Here is an 18,997-nt window from a genome sequence, read left to right as displayed (position 1 = left end):
GTGGACTCAGCGTCGGGGAGAAGGGCTGGTGGAAAGGAGCAGGGGCAGGACCTGGGCGGGAGAAACAGTCCGGGTTCAACCCCAAAGGGGCAGGGCTGGCAGAGCTGGAGTAAGAAGGTGGGGACAGACCCCAGCAGGAGGGGACACAACTCAGGGGGCGGGGAAAGGAGTCAATGGGTGGGGACAGAACTCCGACGGAGCGATTCCGGGGGGGAGGGGGCAAAAATTAGGGCAGGGACAGATCTCAGGGGAGGGGACCGAACTCAAGGGGATGGGAAGAGAACTCGGGGGGAGTAGGCACGGAATGCAAAGGGTGGGACAGATTCCAGGCTGGTTGGGAATTATGGGGGTCGCTAATGGGGACGGGCGTGTAACTGAGAGATGGGATTCAGAGGGGAAGGAAATAGAGGATGAAAGAATTAGGAGGGGCCTGCGCCCCGAGAGGAAATAGAATTGGAAGGGGATAGAATTTAAAAAAGGAAAGATGGAAACAGCGGATGGAAACCAAGAGGGAAGAAATCGGTTGGGGGAAGAACTGGAGGGGACAATGGGTGGATCGAAATAGGAGTCGGAATTCAGGGGGGGGGGGGAAGAATTCCTTGAATGGGAAAAGCACCCTCTGAATGAGGAAGTTAGAACTGAGGATGACAAGGGATGGGGATGGAAATCGGGGGGCTGGATGTAGAACTGGAGGGCACAGAAACTCGCAGGGATGGGCTGGGAGGATGAAAACGCAGAAGATGGAACCGTAGGGGACGAAAAGCAAGGACGAAATTAGGGCGAACTAAAAAGGAGAGGGAAACCTCAGGTGAGCAAAGAGAACTCGGGAAGAGAGAAAAGGAGCTGGGGGGATGGAACGGGGAAGTAACTCTGGGAAGCGGTAGAACTGGGGCGATGCAACTCAAAGGAACCCAGAGCCCAGAGGCGTGGTCTTGGAATGAGAGGGCAGGGGCAGAACGGAGCTGGAGGGCTACGGAAGGGGGCGGGACTAGAACTCAAGAGGCGTGGTCTATCGGGGGGATGGGCGGGGCATCGCCACCGCCCGCCCCGCCCCCGACGCTGAGTCCAGCTACAGCCCCTAGGCAGCCAGCACACGCAGCCTCCTTCCCCCCGAGCGGAGCTGCGGGGCCGGCCGGGCCGGGGCGGACCCCGGGAACCCGGACGCGGCCGCCCGGGCCCGCGGGCGGGGGGATCGGCGGGGGGACCGGCGGCAGGGGCAGCCACCATGGAGTTCCGTCAGGAGGAGTTTCGGAAGCTAGCGGGTCGTGCCCTCGGGAGGCTGCACCGGTGAGCGTGGTGAGGGTCCTGGGCGGGAAAGAGCCCGAGGGCCCGCGGAGGACGCACATTCCCACCCGGGCCTGGACGGACAGATGGACGGACGATGCCCGTGGGTGGGGGTTCCACCCATCTGTACGGTTTTCTTCCTCCTTTTTCCGTGGTCCCCTCCCCTTGGTCCAGTCTCATCCATCACCTCGTTCATTTTTCCGTGCCCCACCCCACCCCACCCCAGACTTTATCCTTTTTTCCTCTCTTGGGTCTCTGACCCTCTTCCCCACTTTTGGTCTCCGTTCACTTATCTTCACTCTGCCTCCTTTCTTCGGATCTCTGCCCCCTTTTGGGTCTCTGTCCCCCACCCCCCAAGTCTCTGCTGCCCTCTCTCTAGGTCTCCAACTCTTTCCTTTTGGGTGTCTGTTCCCCTCACTCTGGGTTTTTAATCCCCCATCCCGGGTGTCTCCATCTCCCTGTGTCTTCTCAGTTTCCATCTCTCAGAGAGTTTAATCTGAAGCTAAAGCGGATTGGGGCCCATTGGTCCTTGTCCTTGAGGAGAGCTAAGCTGGGAGGAGAAGCCAGGATTTCCTGGGTCTCTGGGGGAGAAGGAAGTCCCAGGCCAAAAATGAGGCTCCTGGGTCGTAGATCGTAGACTTCCCAAAGGATATAGCCTAGAGCTAGGAAGGACTTCCTTTCATCCAGGGAGATGACCCCAGTGACCTGAGTGTCTCCAGGGCAGTCTGGACACCTCCCCCAGCCTCTCACCCCCAACCCCAGCCCTGGCTTCAAGTCAGAGAAATTACTCAGCTTCGGAGAAGCCTAAAAATATCTGGCCATAGTGTGGGGAGGAGACGGCCCCATCAGCACCGTGCCCCTGCTGCCGTTCCCTCCAACCCTGTCCCCTTAGCCCTGACCCTATCTTTAGTTGACCCTCAGTCCATCTCCTTAGGCTGTGCAAGTCCTTCTCTAAGAGGAACACTAGTCCTGCTCACCGCAGGTCACCTCCTAGCCCCAAATGTCCCCCACCCTCTAGGAACTGGAGAGTTGGGAATAAGGCTGGACAGAAGGGAGGGAGCAGGAAGATGGTGCAGTGGGGGGAGGGGGAGTTGAGATAACCTCACCCCTTCTTTTCCCAATCTTCCAGCCCCTCCCCACCCTTTTTCTCGCCTCCTTTCACGAGTTTCTCAAAATACATCAGTGCGAAGTCAGGAGAGGGAGAGAGACGTGCCGATGGAGGGGGCTGGAAGGGGGTGGTGGTGGCAGGAGGGATGTGCTCTGCAGGCCCCCTCCCTCAGTCCCTGCTTCTCAGCTTATCATCTGTGTCTGGGTTTCTCTCAGTCTGTCTGTGCCTAACTTTCACCTCTCTGAGCTGCCTCCTGCCCCCCCCCCCCCCCCCCCCGGCCGCAGACCCCAGAGCTCAGAGCTCCCACCAGGACACACAACCCTGGGGTTGCCCCATATTGGGCATAACCCCCTGATTCCATTCAATCCTTTAGACAAAACTGGGAAAACTGAGGCTCAGTTCGAGAAGGGGGAGAAATCCACAGATAAGTACAAGTGTCATCATTTGAACCCAGGGCAGCCCCTCCCAAGCTGGGGATGGAGGCTACAGTTTCCTCGAGATGAGATGAGTGATCCTAGAGTGGGTGGGGAACTCCCTCAGCCCAGGAAACAGGCGGTAACCCAGAGTGACTTGGGGCAAGGACGCAGGAGGAAGGGGAATGCAGGAGAGACAGGCACCAAGGTGCCTCCTTCCTGAGAGCCAGGCCTTGGTTGGGGCGATCCCCGGGGGCCAGGAGATGATCAGGACCCATCACTACTCTGGTGTGTGACCTTGGACATGCTATTTCTGCTTTCTGAACCTCCGTTTTTCCTTAGCTGTGCAATGGGAAGACAGTACCAAGGGATATAAGGGGATAGAGGCTTGGGGCAGCAGGGGAGCAGACAGAGAACCCCAGAGAAGCAAAGACAGAGACACAGAGAGGGAGACTGCGACACCGTCTTCATTTTGGTGAACTGCTTCCTAAGGGCAGCTTCTTCCTCCTCCTCAAGTCCTCAGACCTGAGTTCCAGGCTCCCAGAAAAGGGAGAAGGATCTCCCTCCAGGCTCTCCCCTCTCTCTGGTGGGGAGGGGAAGCACTTGGGTCACGTCAACTCTGTACCCCTGGTTCTCCTATCCTGAGATGATCAGGATCACCTGGAGGTTCCCTCTCCGTAACCTCACATTCTACCCCTGCTCCCATTTTCTAGATGCAGGAGCCCCCACCACACCCCATTTAGAAAGCCTTGGTCATGGGGCGCGTGGGTGGCTCAGTCAGTTGAGCGTGTGTCTTCGGCTCCGTTGTGATCTCAGTGTCCTGGGATTGAGTCCTGCATTGGACTCCTTGCTCGGCGGGGAGCCTGCTTCTCTGCCAGACGCTATCCCTGCTTGGGTTCCCTCTCTCTCTCTGACAAATAAATAGATAAAATTAAAAAAAAATAGAAAGCCTCAGTCAGAGATCCAGACACATTGGAGTATTAGACTGAGTATCAAATTTCAGGGGCTACGAGCACCTCCTGAGTGTCAGGGTCAAATAGCAACCACAGGGTTCTGGGTCAAAGTCTAATCGCACTGGCAGGCACGTTCTGAGTTCTGACTCGGAGTGGTGGGCGGTCCCCACCACCCTGCACTGTCATTCTGGGGCATTTATTCCCCCTCTCTCTGGCTCTCATTCCTCTACCCTCCAGGGTTCTGTCCACTCCCCCAGGCTCTTTCTCCCACCCCCGTTTCTTCGCGCCCCCCCCACCTCCTTAAGTTCTAGGATGGGGAGGGTGGCTGTGTTCTCTCATCTCTTCCACCCGCCTCCCCCCAGACCGTCTGGCTGTTCTTTCCTCCCCCGTCCCAGTCTCCCTCGCCTCCATCTGTTCTAGCCCCTTCCTGGGATCCAGCCCGATCCCCTCTGGCTGCGTACCCGCCTCAGAGAGGGGCCGTATCTCACAAATCACGTCTCTCCTCGTTCTCCTGGTCTCTCCATCTTTCTCTCAACGTTCTGGTCTCTGCATCTGTAGCCTCTCTTTTGGGTTTCTGTCCCCACCTATGTTTGGGTCTCTCTGTTCCCCTTCCATCTCTGAATTTCTGTCCCCTTCCCTCCTAGGGTCCCCGTTCTGTTCCCTCTTTTCTCTCTGGGTCTCTGTCCCACCGTCTGTATCTCTGATCCTTTTGTTTCTGCCTCTGTCCCCCTCCCATCTCTGTCGCCCTCCTTTTGGGTCTTTGCACACCTGTCTCAGGGCACCTCTCTTTCCCGGCAACCTCTCTCTGGGTGTGAGGTGGCTCTTCAAATACGCTATCCATCATCACAGACTCAATCCCCATTCCAGAACGGGCGGGGGCGAGAGCCACACTGGGGACTGAGCCAATCCCCCTACCAGGGCCATCTGTCCCTTGCCAGGACACCACCCGCCACCCCCCCTCCCTATCCCCTAGCTGACAGCCTGAACTCAAGTTTCCCCAGGGATGACTGGCTGGGCTGCTGGATTCCAGGGACCCTGACTTCTCCCCCGCCCCAGGGAATGGGCTTCTGGTGTCTGCAGGACATCAGCTGGAAGTCAGCCCCACACCTGGGGCCCGGAAGCAGGGAAGGGCACGCCACTGGGGGCAGGGGAGGAGGGCGGGCGGTATATATAGCAGACGTGGCTGAGAAGCATCTGTTCTTTTGACACCTTTGCTGAAGCATCTCCTTAGCGCCTTTTGCTTCCTCAAATAGACTCATATCTGGGAGAGGGGGCTGGAAAGAGTCTCTGGGCCTCGGGGTGGGGGCTGGGGGCACAGGCTCTTGGATCACCAAGTGTAGTTTGGGGTCTAAAACTCCCGAGTCGAGAGATAATGGGGCTGGGGGAAAGGGGGACTGAGGACCTCCACACCTGAGTCTGCAGGAGAAGGGGGCTGGCAGCGTGAATTTCTGGTCTGAAAGGGACGGAGAGAGGGGGTCCAGCTTCCTGGATCCCAGGGGTGGGCGGGGGGAAGGAAGCTAGAGAAGTTCCTGGACTCCTGGGGAAGGAGGGAGTGCGGGCTTAGTAGGATCCTTAGGGTCTTGAAGAGCAGCAGATTTTGCCCTGGACTCCTGTGTCGTGGGGAGGAGGTGGCCGGCGGCCTGGACTTACGAGAGTGCTGGACTCTTGCTGCCCCGCAGGCTTCTGGAGAAACGACAGGAAGGTGCAGAGACGCTAGAGCTGAGTGCCGACGGGCGCCCAGTGACGACGCAGACCCGGGAGCCGCCGGTAGTGGACTGCACCTGTTTCGGTCTCCCTCGTCGCTACATCATCGCCATCATGAGCGGTCTGGGCTTCTGCATCAGCTTCGGTATCCGCTGCAACCTGGGCGTGGCCATCGTCTCCATGGTCAACAACAGCACGACCCACCGCGGGGGCCACGTGGTGGTGCAGGTAGTTAAGGGGCGTGGCCTGGCACGCGGGCCCACGTAGCCCTGCCCACTCCCTCTGATGACGTCACGCTCCCCCGGGCGAAGCCCTGGCCAAGCCCCTTCTAACCCCAGCCTGAGCAGCCCCGCCCATCCGCGCGTCCGCCTACGTCTGGCTCCCTTCTGCCTCAGGGCTCTCCCCTTCCTAAGCCTTGCCCCCGCCCCTATTTAGTTCCGGCCCCTGATTTACAAATACAGACTCAGCGCCGGTATTGGGGTTCCTACATGTTGCCCCTGCTCCCTTGTAAGGCTCCTAGCAACTTTGCTCCACCTGCCACCCACGCCTGTCCCAGTGTCACAACCTAATCCCAGTTCCATCGCGGGCTCCACGCTGAAGTTTGATCCTGGCTTTTCTGAAGTTGGGTCTCCGCTACATCCCGCTTCATCCGCTCTGGCCTTTACCTGAAGGCCGCCTCATCTCAGACTTTCTCCCTATTTTTTTTTAAAATATTTTTAATGTAACCTTTACACTCAACCGGGGGCTCGAACATAGAACCCCAAGATCAAGAGTTGCATGCTCTACCGACCGAGCCAGCCAGGCGCCCCACTTTCTCCCTATTTTAACTCCAGTGTAGGCCGTGCCCCTACCTCAGGAAAAATTACCTCGCACCTTCGCACCTTCGCTGCTTCTCATCCCTGACTACACCCCCGCCCCCCAGTCACTCCGCAAACAGTTCGTAGGTTGGTTAAGAGAAGTAAGTGGAGACACAGTCCCCACCCCACTGACGGGCCCCTAGACATTCAGAGAAGGGGCCCTGGTGCCGGGAAGCAGGCAGAGCGAGGGTTCCAGGCAGGGACAGGCCCGGCTGCTAACGGTAGTGCGGCCCAGCCGCCTGGGCAAGCTGAACCTGGAGGACTGCGTGAACTCTGATTGGCAGGTGTTTTGTCGTGAGAGGGGTCCTTGTTGCTGACTGGCTGAAGGAGTAAATCTATCTGTGCTGATTGGTGGAGGGTCAGAGCCTGGGCCACTGGTTTGACATGCCTTTTGGCCCGCAGAAAGCTCAATTTAACTGGGATCCAGAGACTGTTGGCCTCATACACGGCTCCTTTTTCTGGGGCTACATTGTCACCCAGATTCCCGGAGGATTTATCTGCCAAAAATTCGCAGCCAACAGGTACATGGATGGGGTCTCAAGGTGGGCGGGAACTACTTAGAAGGTGTGGCCTGGCATTTCCGGGCTGGAGGGGGGATAGGAGGGGCCTGGGTTGGCAGCGGGGTCTTAGAGAAAGGCGGGGTTTGTGGTTGTGGGAGGTGAGAGTTGCAGAGAAGGTGGGGGCGGAGGTTCTGGGGGACCACAAGGCCTGGCCCTCCGTGGTTAGAAAGAACAGAATCCTAGCTTTGGTGGGATCGCTGGATCCCATTCTTGTACTATGGACTCTTCCCACCAGGGTTTTCGGCTTTGCCATTGTGGCTACATCCACTCTAAACATGCTGATCCCCTCAGCTGCCCGAGTCCATTACGGCTGTGTCATCTTCGTGAGGATCCTGCAGGGGTTGGTAGAGGTAAAGCCCCGCTCCATACGACCCTGTGCCTGTTCTCACTCTGCCTCTTCTCGTTGACTTTGGTTTTCTCCTTCCTAGGGGGTCACGTACCCTGCCTGCCACGGCATCTGGAGCAAATGGGCCCCGCCCTTAGAGCGGAGTCGCTTGGCAACAACAGCCTTTTGCGGTGAGAAGAAGGGGCTGGGATCCAGACATGCGGGTCTGAGGGAGGAGGGACTGTGGCCTGTACTTCTGTGTCCCCGGAAGACAGGGCCTGGGAGGCCCCATTCCCGGATCTGAGGATAGATGAGCCTGGTCTACACATTGAGTCCTCCCCCTTAGGTTCCTATGCTGGGGCGGTGGTCGCGATGCCTCTCGCTGGGGTTCTGGTGCAGTACTCAGGATGGAGCTCTGTGTTCTACGTCTACGGTGAGGGGCCCCAACGCCTTGGTCTGGGTGGCGCAGGGGCGGAGCGAGGCTGGTCGTCACCTCGCTTCCATCCCTCTCCTGACCCTCCCCAGGCAGCTTCGGGATCTTTTGGTACCTGTTCTGGCTGCTCGTCTCCTATGAGTCCCCGGCTCTGCACCCCAGCATTTCGGAAGAGGAGCGCAAGTACATCGAGGACGCCATCGGCGAGAGCGCCAAACTCATGAACCCGGTCACGGTCAGGGCCCAAGCCTGCGGGGGCGGAGGCGCCATGGGGCAAGGAGAGATATTCAGGCAGGGAGGCAGGAGAAGAGGGGGCTTCGAACCTCCACGGTGTGTAGATCGCGGTGGGTTCCCCTAGACTCTCAGAGGAGACCAAACTGGGAGTTGCGGTGGGCGGGGCTAGAACCTAGGAGGCGGAGCTAAAGCGCGGGGAAGAAAGGGTTAGCAGGTGCTGTGGACAGAACCCATATGGGGCGTAGTTAAGCCAGCAGAGCGGGATTTGAATGTGGAGGATTCACTCAGACCTTGGGATGAGTGAGGCTAGAATTAGGGGGCATAATGGAATGGAAATAGATTCGGGGGCTCACATTTACGGGTCCCTGAGGGTCATCGTGGGGTCCGGACACCTATGCACCTGTGGGGCACTGCAGAGGCGGGAAACCTGCATCCCTGAAGTGTCACTGTGAAGCTAGGATGCCGAGGTCCCCACAGGGACATGGCCAAGTTGGCGCCTCTGCGCCCCTGGAGGTTTTGGTGAGGTCGGGAAACCTGAGTCTCTGTGGGACTATAATTGAGTGCCTGAAGAGACACGGAGATAGCCCAGCCCAGGTCTCTATCTTAGCGACCTCTCCTCTCCACCTCCCCGACCCCGCACAGAAATTTAACACACCCTGGCGGCGCTTCTTCACGTCCATGCCAGTCTATGCCATCATCGTGGCCAACTTCTGCCGCAGCTGGACGTTCTACCTGCTCCTTATCTCCCAGCCCGCCTACTTCGAAGAGGTGTTCGGCTTCGAGATCAGCAAGGTTGGGCCCAGGAAGGAAAGGCAGGGGGCGCAGCGGGGGGAGATGGAGCAGCGGGCCTGGATCCCGAGAGGTTGGAACAAGGGGCAGGGAGGAGCCAAAGGTACTGGAAGCGGGTGGAGATGCCGGGCCAGCCGCCCCTGAGCCCTCGCTCTGTACGCTTTCTGGCGCAGGTGGGTCTGGTGTCAGCGTTGCCCCACTTGGTCATGACCATCATCGTGCCCATCGGCGGCCAGATCGCGGACTTCCTGAGGAGCCGCCGAATCATGTCCACCACTAACGTGCGCAAGTTGATGAACTGTGGAGGTGAGTGGGGCGGGGCCCTGCGCGCGGTCTGGGACGGCGGGGGCGGGGCGGGACCTCCGGAGGTCGGAGGTGGGGTCAGGGGCGTGTCCAAAAAGGCGTAGACCGCGTAAGGCCCGGCTTGGATGGAACAGAATCTCCAGCGGCCCTCTCGAGGCCCACCGGGTGGAAGGACAAGGCGGGTGTGACCATCGGGTGGAGCCCCGGGGTGACCAAGTTCGGTCTGGCAGGGCGGGACCTACACGGGACTGGGCGGAGCAGGACGGGAACTGGGCGATCTAGAGGGGCTATGAATGGGGGACCTGGAGAGGTCTGCGGGGCGTGCTGCCCAATCAGTGAGAACCGAAGAAAGGTGGGGAGGTGCACGGGTGGGGCTCGGACCCTGCGTCTTCAGCGCGCGGCCTAGGGAGGCAGCGGGGCCATGGAGGGCCCAGCCGGGGCTGTGGTGGCTCTGGGGCACGTGGTCGCGGACGTTAGGGAGGTGAGGTTTTGGTTAGGACGGGCGCAGGCGGAATGCGAGACAAAGAAGGCTGAACGGGACAGGCATGGAGGTGGCCGGGCTGGGGCTGGAGGGGCGGTGTGGGGCCGCCGACGCTCAGAGGACACGGCCCTCCGGCCCTAGGCTTCGGCATGGAAGCCACGCTGCTGCTGGTGGTCGGCTACTCGCACTCCAAGGGCGTGGCCATCTCCTTCCTCGTCCTCGCGGTGGGCTTCAGCGGCTTCGCCATCTCTGGTGAGAACCGCGAGTCCGCAGCTTGGCGGACTCGGGACAGCTCTGTAGGGAACTTCCTGGCTCAGGAAGGGGACCTCCCAGCCTGGCAAAAGGCAGCCTGGAAAGAGCAGGAGGGACGGGGGAGGTTGCGATGGGAGGAGGAGCGGCTTGGCGGCGGGAGTCGCGCGCGTGAGGTTCAATGGAGTGACGCCTTCTGGCTGCCTCGCCAGGGTTCAACGTGAACCACCTGGACATCGCCCCGCGCTACGCCAGCATCCTCATGGGCATCTCCAACGGCGTGGGCACGTTGTCAGGCATGGTGTGCCCCATCATCGTGGGTGCCATGACTAAGCACAAGGTCCGTGTGCCAGCCCTGACCCACTCGCCCTCCCCGTTTGTGTATGGGACCTCCCTGACCGGCTTCACCGTCGCTGGGCTCCATCCCTGCCCTCTCCTGGTCTCTCGGCTTCCCTCTGGATCTCTGCCTCCCTCTCTGTGCACTCGGGTTCTCGCTCCACCTTCTGTTTCTCTGTCCTCTGACCTCACCTCCCCCTTGTCCCCCCACAGACTCGCGAGGAGTGGCAGTATGTATTTCTAATTGCCTCCCTGGTGCACTACGGGGGTGTCATCTTCTACGGGGTCTTCGCTTCCGGGGAGAAGCAGCCGTGGGCGGAGCCTGAGGAGATGAGCGAAGAGAAGTGTGGTTTCGTTGGCCATGACCAGCTGGCTGGCAGCGACGAAAGCGAAATGGAGGATGACGCTGAGCCCCCTGGGGCTCCTCCCGCCCCCCCTCCTTCCTATGGGGCCACACACAGCACATTTCAGCCCCCAAGACCCCCACCCCCTGTCCGGGACTACTGACCGTGTGCCTCCCACTGAATGGCAGTTTCCAGGACCTCCATTCCACACATCACTGGCCTGAGTGACTGTCAAGGAACCCCAGTTCTCTCTGTCCTGCTGCAGGCCTAAGAAGCACTCACCCTCTTCCCCAGTGCTGTCAAGTCCTCTTCCCCTCCCAATCGCACCTCTCAGGGGTAGTGAAGCTGCAGACTGGCAGTTTCAAGGATACCCAAATTCCCCCCAAAGGTTTTCCTTCTCCACTTGTTCTGCCTCAGTGGTTTCAAATCTCTCCTTTCAGGGCTCTATTTGAATGGACAGTTCAATCTTTTACTCTCTCTTGTGGTTTTGAGGCACCCTACCCCGGCCCTCTCCTTTAAACCCCCCCCCCCCCACTCTCGGGCTAACCTCCACCCCCACTCCCAGACTACTCAGCCTTCCTTGCCTTTCAGAAACATTCAAGGTCTTCCTCTAGAAGTTACAAACCTCTCCCGATTCCATTTTGCATTTTCCAGGTTGGATTAACCAATCGCCCATCCCCGCCATTCTAGGGATCGATTCTCACCAGCGTTTCTGAGGGAGAATGGCGGTTTCAAGCCCCCTCCCCCCTCCCGGCAACCCCCTCCCTTCACCAGCAGGTTCTGCTGAAGCACCAAATTCCCCAAGACCTTCTCCCTAGCTTAGCACAATGTCTAGGGAAGCAAGATGACAGTTTTAACACTATGCCTCTCTCCACCCCCATGCACTTTTTCTGACATGTTTTCAGGTCTGAATAGTGGCTGCTCAAGACCATCGACTCAATGGTGTGAAGCCACCATCATTGAACTTCCCTGTGGTGGTTTCCAGATGCCCCTCTTCCCCTTAATTCCTTGCACTTTATTCTCCTGGGTGGTTTCGAACTACTCTTGTTTTCTCAGTGGCCATTTGTTGTGTCCCTCAGGGGCTAAACGACTCAAAATCTGGGATCCTTCCCTTCTCAGACTCCCCTCTTTCGGCTTAGAATTTGGGGACCATATGCAGAAGGAGTCATGGAATCCCGGAAAGGGAATGGGGCTGGGAGAGAGGGGTGTTTTCCCCTGGAGCAGGGTTGTGTCTTTGTGTCTCCGTCTCTGTGACTGTAAACCCTGCCTCACTCCCAATAAAATGCTTTGGTGTACACACTCAGCCCTCATCGGCCTTGGTGGCCAGAGAAGCCTGGGCCCCCAGCTCCCTCCTCCAGTCAGACCCAGAGTCCCAGGGCCCCAGCCCTGCCCTCTCCCAGGAAGCAGGCCAGAGTAGGGGTCTAGTCAGGGGAACACTTGATTTATTCGGCCTCAGACGGTGTTCTCCGGTCACAGCGAAAGCATCTCGGTGTGTTGAACGTCCTATCCGAGAGGACTACTATGCAGCAAAGCGTGCCAGGAGGAAAGGACCTCTGGGTCCTTCCTCCGTGCGGGGATGGCGCGGGTCTGGCAGGACGCGAGTGGGGCTCACACGAAATTGTTGGGGAGTGTGGCGGGGGAGAGTGGCTCCAGGCTCTGGGGGCGGTTCCCGCGGGGTGGCGGGGGCAGCTTGGGCGGCAGCGGGGGGGTGGGCGGCGGCTGTTTAGTGGCGATGTGTGAAGGGACCCAAGCATCCGGGGCATAAAAGTAAAGGTCGTAGGGGTCCTTCGGGGCTTCCAAATGCATAACTGTGGGAGCAAAGGGGAGAGGGCATCACTAGGCAGACAGGGGTCCTGTCCCCTCTGCTGCGCCGCTGGCCAAGGAGGAGGCGGGAAAGAGGATTCAGATTGTTTTCTGGGCTTGGGTTTTCAAATTAAAGGGTGATGCCCCCCAGAATCGAAGAGGGGGCGTCGCGCCGGAGCAGCAGGGCGGGGCCTGCAGTGGAGAGGGCGGGGTATACAGGGCTCCCCTGGGAGGGGGAAGGGGCGGGGCTTGTGGGGATCCGCGGCTCCCAGCCTGTTGCAATTCCCAGCTGGACTGGGAGAGGCGCTGGACGTGTCGCCGGGAATTTCGGAGCATTGGGGGGCAGAATCATGGAAGGGTCGGGGCTTCTATTGACCTTGGTTGGGGGACCTGAGTTTTGGCAGGGCGCCCTAAAGTGCCAGGCGAAACCGCGTTAAAGAAACATGCAGTCATTTAAGGAGAGGGGCGCTGTGAGGGTCGCTCACCAGGTTCATCCCCGTCGTTTGGAAGCCGGTGGTGTGCGAAGGGCCGGTGTCGAGCCGCCCGGCGGTAGAGACACCAGAGCAGCAGGAAAATGCTGATCAGCAGTCCGGTCCCCGCGAGGAAGAGGCAGAGGGCCCCACCCGTCGCACCCCGGGGGCGTCCCACCAGGGTCACGCCTGAAGGACCAGGATTCAAGGATTGAGCAATCTAAACTCCCAGCCCCTACTTCCAGAGACCCAGGAGCCCCGGCCTCCCTCCACCCTCACATCCCCAGACGATCCCTCAGCCTCCTCCTGCCTCGCACTCAGGAGCGGGGGCGGTGGGCGATGGAGGGGGGTGTTCCCTAGGCCGCCCTCCCTCAGACCCAGGAGTCCCGACCCCCAGCCCCCTACTCCCTCCAACCCAGAAGTCCGGGTCCTGGCCCCTCACCGGTCTTCTCCACTCGTTCCACCACGATGATAGTGCTGACTCTCTCACCTCGGCTGCGCCGCTGGGGGGCCCGCGGAGTGGCAGGGGCCGGCTGACTGGGGGAACCCAGAGGAGCAGGGGGGCCCGCAATCCGGGCTGAGGGAAGAAGGGCATCAGGTCCTTTCAGGCTAGAGTTCTGGGAGGCCTTCAGCTCAACTGTCCCAGGAGAAACTGAGGCGGGCAATTTAAGGGACTCAGGCTGGGTCACTGCAGGGGTTTCTGGTTTGGGACTCAGGGGCAGCTCATTTAGGTCAGTAGCTTTGACCTTGAAAGGTGTAGTCGATTCTGGGTGAGGACTGGTGGAGACCTCAGGGTCAGAGGTCATGGGGTTCTCTGTGGCATCTTGGTACTGGGGTGTGGGGGATTCTGTTTGGGGCATTTCAGTGAGGCTGGGGTTGTGAGTTCCATGGGATTCTTGGTGGGGGGTCTCAGTAGAGTTGGAATGGAGGGTCTGGAGGAATTCAGAGTTTGGGGTTTCAGTGGTGTCAGGGTTATGGGTTTCTGGAGATTTGGGGTGAAGAATCTTGGGAGGGCCAGGATGTGGGGTCTCAGAGACTTCTGCGAGTGAGACTTCGGTGGAGTTAAGTTTGGGAATCTCTGCGGATTCTTGGTGTGGAGTTTGGGTAGGGTCAGGGCTTGGGGTCTCAGGAAATTCTGGATATGGGGTTTTGGAGGGATTAGGTTTGAGCGTCTCAGGGGATTCTGGGTGTGGACTGTCAGTCGGGTCAGATTTGGGGGTCTCAGAAGGTTCTGGAACTGTCATTTCGGAGTGGTTAATTTTGGGAGTCTCCAGGGAGTCTGCTATTGAGGTATCGGGTGAGTTAAATTTAGGGTTCTCAGAAGACTCTGGGTGTGGGGTTTCTTGGAGGTCATTGTTGGTAGTCTCAGTGAAGTCAAGGCGGGAGGGCTCAGGGGAAACTGCATGGGGTGATTTGGAGGGCTCGGGGTAAGCAGTCGCAGGGGAGTCTGGGTTAGGCAGGTCTCTAGTGGCATTCTCAGAAGCAGGAGGGGAGGTCTGAGAGGGGTGGCCCATCTCAGGGAAGTCGGAGCCTGTAAGTGGCGAGGCCGAAGGGTCGGCCTTGGAACCCAGCCGGGAGAGGAGGAAGACGAGGAAGAAGAGGATCGGGCTGAGGGATTTCATAGTTCTGGGAGACGCCTATAGCTGCGGAGGAGCGAGAAGAAAGGGGCTAAGGTTGGAAGCCTGCCGGGAACCCCGGCCCACTCCCAGAGGCCACGCCCACCCGGAGACGACGCCCCGTCCCTCAGGTGGGCCGAGATCCCTCCCAGCTCGGCGCCCAGGAAAGGAGAGGAACCCAGCTGCAACTCCCTGAAGGCTCTGGGCCGTAGCTGCCGTAGCTAAGGGAGACGGAGGCGCGGGGCTTCTTGGGAGTCGTAGTTAATTTCTTTATCTGTTTCCCTGAGGGGGTCCCAGGAAAATTGGGAAGGACCTCAGACCTCACCAAGGCCTCAGACTTCCTCTACTTCTATTTCAGAGGGTGTAGACCTCCAAGGGGACCTCCCTTCCTCTCCAATGGCTCCTCGGACACCTTCACCGCACAGTTGTTTACACTAGAGGAGGCTCAGAAGGAATGGCTGCAGGCTGGGGGCCCGATAGGCCCGGATCTGAGGGAAGAGGGAGACACCTGGGACCTGGGAGAGAAAGCTGCTAGGGGTTCACCCCAATTTCCAGAGGGTAGATGGGCATTGTGGGTCTAAATTCCTAGTTCCTTAGAGAGGAGAGCCCTGAAGTTGCAGATGCCTAGAATTTTGAGGGAGCAAGATTAGGGGTTCTGGATTACAGGGTAGAAAGGAGATAGGTGTCTTGAACTCCAGGGGACTGGAAACTCCGATTCTTTGGCCCTCAGCAGACAGGGGTGTAGGGTTCTGGATGGGGCAGGACTCTGGTCACTGTTTGTTGAGGATGGCGCTGAGATCCCAGACTCTCAGGACTGGTCTGGGGCAGACACCTAGGTCTGTGCTCAGGTGGAGGTGGGGGTGCCAGATACCTGAGTAGGACACGGTTACTTGGGGCCTGGGGTCTCTTACCTTAGTGAGGTCCAAGATAACAGCAGATGAGCAGAGCTGGACGCAGAGATCGGTGAATGCTGCAGAATGGCTTCGGGAGCGGCAGCAGGAGGTAGGGTCCCAGGGGCGCAGGTGATGCACCTGACCCTGTCTCTGGGGATCCTAGGAGCCTGGCTACAGCCTTGTGCTCTTAAAGGGACAGAGATAAAGAATATCATCTCTGGAACGGGGAAGGGAGTTGGGATTGGATCATCTATCTGGTGGAGGGATATGGCCCAACCAAGCTATCTTCTTTTTGAAACCTGATGTCTAGGGGTGCCTGGGTGGCTTAGTCGGTTAAGCATCTGCCTTTGGCTCAGGTCATGATCCCAGGGCCCTGGGATGGAGCTCTGAGTCTTGCTTGTGCTGTCAAATAAACAAAACCTTAAAAATAAAATCAAAAAGAAAAAAAAAAAAATAAAGAAACCAGGGATCCAGGACATCTGCCATCTCCTACATGCAAACCCAAGTCTAGAACACTGGGTCTTACTTGAAGACCCAGGAGTCTGGGCCTCCAGCTGTCTCCCCGCAGATCCAGGAATCCAGGCTCCCAGGCCTCTCCTCTCTGGGGAAATAAGGGTCCAGGGTCCCATGTCTTGCCATCACGGACCGAGATTGCTACTGCCCTTTAGGACTTCTGAATCTTGGCTCACCTCCCCGCAGTGTGCAGAGAGCCTTAAGAGCCAGTGTGAGGGGACTGGGCCTTCACAATGCCCCCAAACTCCTCCCCAGGAAGGCTTAGCCTCATGCACAGGGTAGCCTGGGGGCCCTGGCCTGTCTTTCCCCTCTTTGCAGATTTGCCTGTCACTTCACCGGCCTTCACCCCACCCCCAGCCCCCATTACCTTTCGCCTTCTGCTGCCTTTCTCCCCCTCCATCTCAGACTCTATTTTTTTGGTTCTCTGCTGCCTGGATTTCTCTCTGGGCATCCCTGTGCTAGCTGGCTGTCTTTCTATCTCATGGCTTTCTCGGAGCCCCTTCCCTCCATCTCCAGCTGGCCCTTTGTCCCCCCCCCCCCCCCCCCCGTTCTTCTTTCCTTCCTCCTCTGTTGCTCCCTTTCTTCCCCTCTGTCACTCTGTCTTTGTCCTTCCCTCTTATGGTTACTTCATCTATGTGTCTCTGCTTCTCCCCATCAGTCCCTCTGTTGCTTTCCCTGTCTCTCTCTGTGTCTCTGGATTCTGCTCTGATGGTCCCTCTGCCGGTCTCTATTTTTATCCCTCTGACACACCTCCTGTGTCCACTTCTCTGTCTGTCTGTCTCTCCCCCTCCTGCTTCCCCTCAGGTCCCAGCTCCTGGTCCCAATTAGTTGGTGGCTGCCAAGGCAGAGGCAGGGCCCCCACTCCTGGCTCCTCATTACCGCTGGCGGCTCCTAATGAGCCGGGGGGGGGGGGGAGCTGACCCGGCGCCCCCAGCCCCCTGGTCTGCGTCACTGCCCGCTGCGGGGGCTGTGGAGGCGATATAAGGGGGCTGCTGCCTGGTTGTTCAAGCCCACTGCGCTGTAGCGGGCCCTGAAAACGGGCGCAGGAGGTGGGTGGGTGGTGGGATCCGGGGTTCTGGGCCAGGACGTGGGCCTCACTGAGCTCTTCCCTGTCTCTCCACAGGTGATGGAGACCCGCCAGGTGTCCAGGAGCCCCCGGGTGCGGCTGCTGCTGTTGCTGCTCCTGCTGCTTGTGCCCTGGGGCGACCGCACAGCCTCAGGAGTCGCCCTGCCCCCAGCCGGGGTCCTCAGGTACAAGCGGCGCCCGGGACACCCAGGGAGGGGCGGGGATTCAGACAGGTGGGACCAGACCCAAGGAGAAAGGGGCACAGAGCAGAGGAGAATGGAGAGGAGGAGGACCGAGAGGCGGACGGAGACCAGGGGTGGAGAGAGGTGGTGTGGACAGGGAATCAGCGCGAGGAAGAGGTACAAGAAGATTCTGAGAAAAGCGTTGAGAGATTTGAGAGGAGCCGAAGCCGCAGTGATTCGTTCCTTGAGCGAAGTTTACTGGGTTCTTAGTGTGCATCAGGCCGGGCTCTGAGCGCTGGGGGTGGACACAGGCATCGACTCCGTCTCTACTCAGGGAGCTTCGAGCCCGGTGAATAGACAGAGACCCGTACAGAGGGAGGCAGGGGGACAGAGGACAGACGCCGAGCCACTCCACAGACAGTGCAGGGACAGGGCTTCGAATTAGACCGCGGGAGGTACAGGTGGCGGCGGGCGGGGGTCCGGGACCCGCGGTAACCGGCTCTTTTGGTCTCCTCGCAGCCTCCGTTCCCCCGGCCGGGCCTGGGCGGGAACCGCCACCCAGCTGTGGCGGCGGAGCCTGGCCCTGGCGGACGACGCGGCCTTCCGGGAGCGCGCGCGGCTGCTGGCCGCCCTCGAGCGCCGCCACTGGCTGAACTCGTACATGCACAAGCTGCTGGTGCTGGATGCGCCCTGAGCGCCGCGCCCGCCCCAATCGAATAAAGATCCCGCAGTGCGCTCTGGTCTGCGTCTCCTTCCTGCGCCCGGGGTGTGCGTGCGGGATACGCGGGCGGGGCTTGCGTCGCTACTCCGGTGTATCTCATCTCCTCAGTCCCCTCTCTCTTTTCTTCCCACCTCCTCCCCCACCAATCATCTTTCCCTCCCTCCACTCCTATTCTCTGTCTGCCCCCTGCTCTGGCTTCCCTCCATGCCCCAGCTCTGTCCCCTCCTCTCGCTCTGGGCTTCTGTCCCTCCCCACCCGCGTTTCTGCTCCCACCCCACTTGCGGGTCTCCGTCCTCCCCTCTGGGTTTCTTTCCCCTTCTCTTGTTCCCTGCAACCTACCAGGTCTCTGGTTTCCCTGAGTCCCAGTCCCCTTCTCTAGGTCTCTGTCCCTCTCTGGGTGTCTGTTCGCCATCTCTCTGAGTCTCTGCACTTTTGTCTCTTTTCACCCTCCCGGCTTCCTAATCCTCTGCCTCCTCTCTCTACTCTTCTTTCTGCCTCTTAAACTCTTCCTTCCATTCCTAATCGCTTTCTTTTTTCTCTGCCTGATTCCCTCAGATCTTTTCTTTCTTCCGTCGTTTCCCTCTCTCCCTCTTCCAGCTCTTTCTCCGAAAGTCGCCTTTTCCGCTCTCTCCTCACTTCCCAACTTCGCCCTGGGCGCAGTGGAAAGATGGGGCGGGGGTTGCCTCTGGGGCGAGATGAACCTACAATTCAAGACCAGGTTCCCCCAGACCTCGATGAGGGATGTTTTTCCCTCATCTGAGGATTAACTGAGATACACCATGAGACAACTTCAACCCAGTGCCCGCGAAGCAAAACGCGTTTATTAGAAAAGGGTTTCTGCCCCTCTAGCAGCAGCCTCCAGAAGTTTGTTCAGGGTTTTGACTGCGCCCGTCCCAGGAGACCGCTGGGGCGGGAGGAGAGGACAGAGGGGACCAGGCGTCAGACTCCCGGAGGCACAGGGCTGAGGCGCTAGCCCAATGGTGACCATGGCAACCCGCTCCCGAGGGGTACGCAGAGGGCTCCAAAGAGCGCGCCCTGGGCGCGGCTCGTGCGGATCGCGCGCTGATTCGTCTAGAGAAGAGGGCGGGGCTGGGCGCGTGGGCTCGCGGAAGGGGGCGGGGCTGGCGCTGGGTGAGTGGCAAGCCGTCGTGTGGGTTGTCTGTCTGGGAGGCGGACCGCGCCCTAATTGGCCCTTAGGGTGTAGGGGTGGGCCTGCTTCTCTCAGAAATACTGAATCATGAAGGAATAACTGTATTCCTCAACACCATCTGGAGTTGACCAAATTTCATAAGTAAGACTCTGAAAGTCAAGAGTAATTTCCCCAAGTTGCCGGCGCCAGTAAAAGACAAAAGGGTAACTG

The 18,997-nt window shown here is 59.2% G+C and overlaps 3 protein-coding genes across 3 annotated transcripts; 2 read left to right on the top strand and 1 right to left on the bottom strand.

Moving 5' to 3' along the window:
* Positions 1 to 1,132: 1,132 nt before the first annotated feature.
* On the top strand, positions 1,133 to 11,676 carry SLC17A7 (solute carrier family 17 member 7). Its single transcript, XM_047712440.1, has 12 exons — positions 1,133 to 1,287; positions 5,438 to 5,690; positions 6,722 to 6,840; positions 7,115 to 7,229; positions 7,308 to 7,395; positions 7,551 to 7,637; positions 7,730 to 7,872; positions 8,514 to 8,663; positions 8,834 to 8,966; positions 9,586 to 9,696; positions 9,906 to 10,033; positions 10,243 to 11,676. The coding sequence occupies exons 1-12, from the start codon at positions 1,226 to 1,228 to the stop codon at positions 10,534 to 10,536; spliced, it is 1,683 nt and encodes a 560-aa protein (XP_047568396.1). The 5' UTR covers positions 1,133 to 1,225; the 3' UTR covers positions 10,537 to 11,676.
* Positions 11,677 to 11,810: 134 nt separating this feature from the next.
* GFY (golgi associated olfactory signaling regulator) lies at positions 11,811 to 15,704 on the bottom strand. The gene is made up of 5 exons (XM_047711768.1): positions 15,682 to 15,704; positions 15,175 to 15,341; positions 13,089 to 14,293; positions 12,662 to 12,835; positions 11,811 to 12,181 (listed from the first exon to the last, which is right to left on the bottom strand). Exons 3-5 carry the CDS (start codon positions 14,266 to 14,268, stop codon positions 11,982 to 11,984), a joined length of 1,554 nt encoding a protein of 517 aa, XP_047567724.1. The 5' UTR covers positions 14,269 to 14,293; positions 15,175 to 15,341; positions 15,682 to 15,704; the 3' UTR covers positions 11,811 to 11,981.
* A 1,090-nt stretch (positions 15,705 to 16,794) lies between these two features.
* Positions 16,795 to 17,610, top strand: PTH2 (parathyroid hormone 2). Its single transcript, XM_047710310.1, has 2 exons — positions 16,795 to 16,919; positions 17,436 to 17,610. The coding sequence occupies exons 1-2, from the start codon at positions 16,795 to 16,797 to the stop codon at positions 17,608 to 17,610; spliced, it is 300 nt and encodes a 99-aa protein (XP_047566266.1).
* Positions 17,611 to 18,997: the final 1,387 nt, after the last annotated feature.

This window comes from Lutra lutra, chromosome 17 (genome assembly GCF_902655055.1).
Source record: "Lutra lutra chromosome 17, mLutLut1.2, whole genome shotgun sequence".
Classification (NCBI taxonomy): Eukaryota; Metazoa; Chordata; class Mammalia; order Carnivora; family Mustelidae; genus Lutra; species Lutra lutra.
Note: the sequence above shows the minus strand (reverse complement) of the source record. Positions and strands in the feature narration are given on the sequence as shown.

Excerpts from the sequence above, each read along its gene's own strand:
- SLC17A7 (XM_047712440.1), top strand. The coding sequence starts at position 1,226 with ATGGAGTTCCGTCAGGAGGAGTTTCGGAAGCTAGCGGGTCGTGCCCTC. Across the intron at positions 7,873-8,513 it reads AACTCATGAACCCGGTCACG|AAATTTAACACACCCTGGCG; the intron begins GTCAGGGCCCAA and ends GACCCCGCACAG. Across the intron at positions 10,034-10,242 it reads GTGCCATGACTAAGCACAAG|ACTCGCGAGGAGTGGCAGTA; the intron begins GTCCGTGTGCCA and ends GTCCCCCCACAG.
- GFY (XM_047711768.1), bottom strand. The coding sequence starts at position 14,268 with ATGAAATCCCTCAGCCCGATCCTCTTCTTCCTCGTCTTCCTCCTCTCC. Across the intron at positions 12,836-13,088 it reads GGAACGAGTGGAGAAGACCG|GCGTGACCCTGGTGGGACGC; the intron begins GTGAGGGGCCAG and ends CTGGTCCTTCAG. Across the intron at positions 12,182-12,661 it reads AAACGACGGGGATGAACCTG|TTATGCATTTGGAAGCCCCG; the intron begins GTGAGCGACCCT and ends TTGCTCCCACAG.
- PTH2 (XM_047710310.1), top strand. The coding sequence starts at position 16,795 with ATGGAGACCCGCCAGGTGTCCAGGAGCCCCCGGGTGCGGCTGCTGCTG. Across the intron at positions 16,920-17,435 it reads CCCCCAGCCGGGGTCCTCAG|CCTCCGTTCCCCCGGCCGGG; the intron begins GTACAAGCGGCG and ends GTCTCCTCGCAG.